Raw genomic sequence first — 6,548 nt, 5'->3', positions numbered from 1 at the left:
TTTTTTCTTAATCAGCCTGAAGTTATAGGACGTAGTTCAACTGAATACTCATAATATATGCAACGTTGAAGACAGACAGACAGGCAGAGAAAGAGCGATTCCATAAATCTAGCAAAATGAAGGGATAAATTCAGTTGCAAATGATCAGATTAAATTTTTACAACCTTCATGTTTTTTTTAATGATACCAAACAAATGCATCCTGTTTTAGAACCTCACCTGCTAGAACTTGTTTAGTCATTCATAACGTAGGTAAATTTTTTTAACAATTATGCAGAGAAGGCAAACAATATGGGACAATCTTGTAAGGCACCCATGCAATATAAATTTGATATACTGGAAAATGATTAATTTGGGTAATAAAAGATGACTATCAGAATAGTAAAGGATGTGTTTATTATTTTTTTTATTTATTTAGAAGTAAAGGTCCTAACTAACTTGCTCTTTTTCTTAGCATTTTATAGTCATCCACCTTACAGCAAATTATTAAGTGATAACAGAATTCCAAAGGGACTTCCAGCGTTGATTCTAATTACACCTTGGGCTCCCTCTAAGCAGTACCCATTTACAACTGTGTTTGTACCACTGAAATATTTCCAACAGTAACTGAGACACTGATACTGGCATTGTAGTAAAAGGCAGGATAAGACCACACTTGTGCCATGACAGTATCTCTATATACAGAGAATGTAAAATATTGTTTCTGTCTTTTCTATTCTGACACCATTGGCAGTGCTCTAATATATTATTTTTTATGTATTATATGCCTGAGAAAATTATATCACCGATCAACTTTACATCCCAAATTTCCAACCTCTAAAGAACTTGGATAGTGCCTTCTTTCAAAGGACTTTTATTTGGTGTATTACAATGTGATTAGAGTGCAACAAAATAAGGCAACTTCACATTTAGGAGAAAGTACTCCTATGTAGTTAGAAGTTACATACCTCTTGATAAACCACAAAAGGTAACCAGTGAAGGACTATCTCAAGTAATCAGAAAATTTTAAAGGTAATTTTATATATCAGATATAGCACACAAATATAGAGTATATACACTTTTTGACCCTTATTTTATGCCAAAAAATCTTATTAAAAATACAGTTCTTGCAAATGAAAAATATAGTGGGCGCATAAAACAAAAAGCTTCTGTAAATCATTTTATTGCATTAATGTTGTACTTTCTGCTACATAGGACTTGCATAATATATGCAAACCAAATGATTACAAAATCAAACTAATCTATTAACAAAGTGTGATTTATACACCTACGAAATGCAAGTCAGAAATGCTCTGAACAAGCCAAAAAAAAGGAAGAGAGCTTAATTTACTCTTTTGAAAAATCATTCTTCAAAAGTTTTCCTCATAATTTAATACATAAAAGTATTAAGTAACAAAACGTCTCATTCAGCAGTGTGTACATTTATTAATTATTAATCAATCAAAACTATGGCAGAAAAAATATCTAGTAAAATAAAATCCTAATGTTGCTTAGCAGATACATCATATCTATTTATGATATGTAAAATCAAAGATCTTTACGTGGACACCCTATAATTCCAACTCAATAGAGTTCAAAGGTTAATTAATCATATGTACAGGTCGCAAAGACAAATCACCAAATACAGGTATATGAATAATGCATAACCATTATTCGTAAAAAAGTACTTTGCCAAGGGAACTTCAGCCCCAAAGATAATAAAGTATTATGAGCATTGAATAATCATAAAAAACAATCACTGAGAAAAGCATTAAACCCAAAGATCATGTGTCACAAGTTAAAGCTCGGTATCAATCTGAAGATGACTAGGATTAGTACTATTTTTATTTGTATTGTATTTCCAAAGCCAGCATTATCCATATCATTAAAACTTAGTACAAGGTTGCCATTTGTTTACTGCATATCGACCTTAGGAGCATGAGAACCCTACGGAGGCATTTTCCATACCAGTTTCCAGTGTGACTGGTTTGACACTAAAATATACAGTTATAAAAATTAAACAATAAGAAACTGGTAATGAAAGTGTGGACCCCCATATCCAAGTGTTAATAATATGGTTGTAAGTTTTTAAATGCTTGCGAATAATAATGGTAAAAAGGTCGCTAACGTTAATTAATTCTACAACATATGTTTCTAATTCAAAATGACTGACAGAAAAAGAATAATAATAATAATAAAAAAAAAAAAACATCTAATTTAGTTTAGTTATTTACTTACTCAATTCTTTCTATTCATACATAGGACTTTACCTAATTGAACACAACGTTAGTACAAAATTTCAGTAGTTAAGCTATGAAAGACTGGATCTCAGGTCATAAAAGTATCAGATATGGAAAGATATCACAACCCCAATAAGGTGTCTTTTCTTTTTCATCTTTGAACTACTGTGTTTTGTTAATATCAACAGGTACATAACTGAACTTGCATAGCTACTGTCTTTGAATTCTGTTATGCAAACTACTCCTTCCTGTCAGTATCTTAGTACTTTCCTTCAAAATAAGTACTCTACTGTCCTTATCTATTGACAGCATATCATATTTCATATGTGTATATATATACATATTATTTATAAATATATATATATATATATATATATATATATATATATATATATATATATATATATATATATAATTTACCTATTCATTTATTCATTTATATCATGAAGCTAAATGAATACTGACATACAACTTCAATTAAAACATGACCTTACATGCCCAGCTTATCATCAGCATCCAATTGTTTTTCTTTTTAAACAATTTTTACACAACCCACAGAGGTATAAATTTAATAAATCTACTGCTTCAAAATCAACTAAAAGAGCAGAATAACAGTCTAGGCAAATAAATCACTACTTTTAACCCATTGCCTGTGGATGGCAGGACATACATGTTATGTCCACTGTAATTTTAGAGTAATAATTGTGTTTAGACAAGGATGGCTCCATAAGGCCTTAGCTACCAAGGAGTTAATTATTAGTCCTACCTATCTCACATCTTTAAACTTTTCCTTGATTTTCAGAAATATTCTTTATGTTTTACTGTTATTAGTACTTTTATGGCATGATAATTACAATGTAAATAATAATAATAACAAAATTGATATTAATTACATTTGGGGGTGGGGGGGATTCCACTAATTAAAGGAAAGGGAAAATCAGGTGCAGTCACTAGGGCTTCCTAATTGCCTCTTTAGAGGCTGATTACTTGTAGAGCCATCTGTGTGCAACAAAATTCCCTAAAAGCTACAGTGGACAGGACATGCACCCATGACCAATGAGTTAACTTTAGGTAAAGTCTTCTTGTGTACTCTTGAAATGTTCTCACTTTGGACTATTTAACCCCTCAGTGACGAGTATAGCTATACCCATCATGATTTAATCATGTAATACGTGTATACATATCATGACTTGCTCTAGCGAGTGAGCGAGTGGGCCAACTGTACCTAGCACAAACCCTGCCAGAGACCAAACTGTTACGTAATAATTACGTCACAAAATTCTGGCCCCATCATGATTGGTTAAATTGCCACTTACACTGTCTAGTCTATATTCCTCTTAACTTGCAATAACACACAGGATGCATAGAACACTTTTTCTTCAGATAGACTTAGTGCAATTGTAATATAGTCCTCTCTTTTTACAAACAATTCTCTATGTTCATCCGGATGTTCATATCCCTCACAAATACATTGAAAGCCCTCTGCACATCTATCAAAAAAGTAAATCTTCAACTGAAAAGTATTTGACTTTAAATTTATTCACATTTACATTTATATCCTGGTGCGCTGGGAACAAGAATATCAAATGCAATCCCAATATATTTTTATTCCCCTCATTCTTTACTTGAACTCTCTGACATATATTACCCTGAGTAACCTATAAATGCTTTGTAGTGTCATAAATGGGCTGAATGATGTTCCAAAGGAGAAATTTTCCTATTTCATCACATTCTCTTTGTGTCCCTCTACAAAGTGATTGATCCACATGCTTGTGGAGTGACGGACCTGAAGTGAAAGCAACCAGAAATCGATGTAGCAATCACATCTTAATGGTAATTACTTGATTCTTAAGATCCCTATGGAGTGGATGGACCCCCATTTGTCCATTCTGCTAATCCTCGTTTAACTAATTCTTCAGCAACATCAATGTCCTGTAATAAGAAATATGATTTTAGGAATATGAAAAAAACGAAAATTTGGACACAAAATGTAACAAGCAAAAAACCTGAGATTTAAAAACTAAAATACCTGAAAAAATATTTCTGGACTCAAAATCAAGGTTGAAAATATGAAAAACTTATGCACATATCAACAGAAGTCAGGAAAACATTTCAAAATCCCAAGGAAAACAGTCACAGAACTGATTTCCTAAACTTACTGTAGGTCCATTGGTGTCTATGATACGGACACATGGTATAGTCTTGTCACCTCCCTGCTGATAACCAACTACTTTCACCATTACTACTCGCCACTGGGCTGCATAGGTCAGTTCTTCAAAGGCGTCTGCAGCCTCATCCCCTTTTACACTTCTGTTACGTAGAAATATCAATTAGGTCTATCTCAAATTTATAACCCAAATAGGAAGTATATCTATGATGTGCAATATCTGCTAAATATAGTTCTAATGTCACCAGATGGCATTCACGGCACCCTAGAAGGGCACTTAGCCAAGTGATGCTCTGTAGTCTACTTCTAATAAATATGCCACATCTGATTGATAAGTAAACCAAAATTTTAGCAAGTCTATATTTTCTTCCTTTGTTCTATCCTTTTACAGTTTTCAAGGCCTTCACTGTTTTGCAAAACCTAAATTAATATAAGACTACTTGCATCACACACATAAAAGAGTGCTATGCTTGCTAAGTTTGACGAAATTCAATCCTGAAGTTGTAATTACAATTAAAAATAATCATAATACTCACTCAGTTTTAATGTTCGCTAAAAAGCATTCAATAGCTTGAAAGTTGAGCTTAAGATAATCTGTTCTGAGCTCAAATACACAATCCATTTTGATGGTTTCCGTATCTCCAAAATCAACGTAATACACCGTGACCAGGCTCTGAGAGGGGTCATCCTCATTGGGCTCATAACCGCAAACTTGTCCTCTGTACCATGAATCATCGTGTGGGAACTTGGCTGCTACTATGTCGCCTTTCTTCACCTGCAGCATGGCAAGAAGTAGACCAATACGTATAAAGTCCTAATTTATTTTCATTTATATACCAATGAATTTAGATCTATGATAAAAAGGAAAGGAACCGTATAAAAGGCAACACTCTTACCTGTTACAGTTATCACTTCTCATAGAATTCCATATTCCTTCTTAAATCAACTTCCACTGTCTCACAAAATCACTGAAGTAAAAATCAAGTAGACATACAATTGTATATCAACAGTCTGACTCTGTCCTCATACCTTTTCAAGCACATGGAGTTCACGGTTGTCTTCATCCTCATAGTACTCTGTCATTTCTGTCACTAACTTATCTAGTTGAATGGACCTTGGCCCTACAACCTGTGAAAACCAAGAGAATATTTACCAACTGCTTCTTAAAGACATACACCAACACCAGAGTCTGTTTTACCTTTTACATGCTCAAGCCTGGATATCTTGAATTACTTTTTGGTATAGCCTTTTGTTGAGTTCATGAGGTCTGAACTGCATAAGCAATTATTTTCATAATTCATAATACATGCATCTAGAAACGAGGAAAAAAATATAAATTTCACTAACAACAAGGATAATTCACCTGAAGCCAAAAATGTGCAGCGGAGTCCACTGCAGATACATATGTTTCAATAAAACGATCACTGCCTGGCATTGACAGATATTCCTGGTGCATAGACCCATTCATGGCTGCCTGTTGAATAGAATGATGATAACTTTATGAATTAAACCTTGTTAATACAATTATTTTCTCATTTTACCTAAAATTCCCAAAATAAATGATACTGTTACTAGTCTTCAACTTACCTCACTGCCCCCATTTTCCAGAGGAGTTTGCCGACCTCTTGCTCTCATTGACATGTTAACCGCCGAGGCCTGGATCTGCTGTCTCATTTCCTCCTCCTCTGCAACCTGTTGCAAATGTATAGTTAGTTTCAGAGTATTTATCTAATAATCCTAAACCAATTTCCTGTAGGCATTATGAAAATTAATAAGCATATCAATACCATATAGGTAAATGAAATTAATTGCTAATCCTTTTACCAAACACAAACAATAATTCATCAAATCAACAAACATAATAATCAAACCAAATACAAAAAATACACACCAGCCAAATATACAATATATTAATAAGATTAATCTTCTGTTATCAAATAAGCAAAACTCAAAAAATGGGAACCAACTTACTAAATTGCCATATAGTTTAAATATAAGCTAAAAGCACTGCTTACGGAAGGTACGGTATTTCATAATAACACAAAAAATGCACTGGAATTTGTTGCTGTAGATAGGTAAGTTAGGAAGCCACAGAAACATCTTCACTCTACATAGTGCTATTGCATTCAGATCACATATTAGAAGCCTAAATCCTCAGTTATC

The 6,548-nt window shown here is 33.2% G+C and overlaps 1 protein-coding gene across 1 annotated transcript in view; it reads right to left on the bottom strand.

The window, feature by feature from the left end:
* Positions 1–1,145: 1,145 nt before the first annotated feature.
* The window catches only part of LOC113823672 (tudor and KH domain-containing protein homolog), a 16,629-nt gene continuing 11,226 nt past the window's right edge, over positions 1,146–6,548 (bottom strand). The window contains exons 6-11 of the mRNA XM_027376350.2: positions 5,973–6,077; positions 5,749–5,859; positions 5,415–5,513; positions 4,922–5,160; positions 4,378–4,528; positions 1,146–4,150 (exon numbers count right to left, since the gene is read on the bottom strand). Of these exons, the coding sequence (XP_027232151.2) occupies positions 4,076–4,150; positions 4,378–4,528; positions 4,922–5,160; positions 5,415–5,513; positions 5,749–5,859; positions 5,973–6,077 (780 nt within the window). The 3' untranslated portion in view covers positions 1,146–4,075. The remainder of the gene's footprint in view (positions 4,151–4,377; positions 4,529–4,921; positions 5,161–5,414; positions 5,514–5,748; positions 5,860–5,972; positions 6,078–6,548) is intronic.

The sequence above is a fragment of the Penaeus vannamei genome, chromosome 27 (assembly GCF_042767895.1).
Source record: "Penaeus vannamei isolate JL-2024 chromosome 27, ASM4276789v1, whole genome shotgun sequence".
NCBI classification, from domain to species: Eukaryota; Metazoa; Arthropoda; class Malacostraca; order Decapoda; family Penaeidae; genus Penaeus; species Penaeus vannamei.
This window is presented reverse-complemented; position numbering and strand designations above follow the sequence as displayed.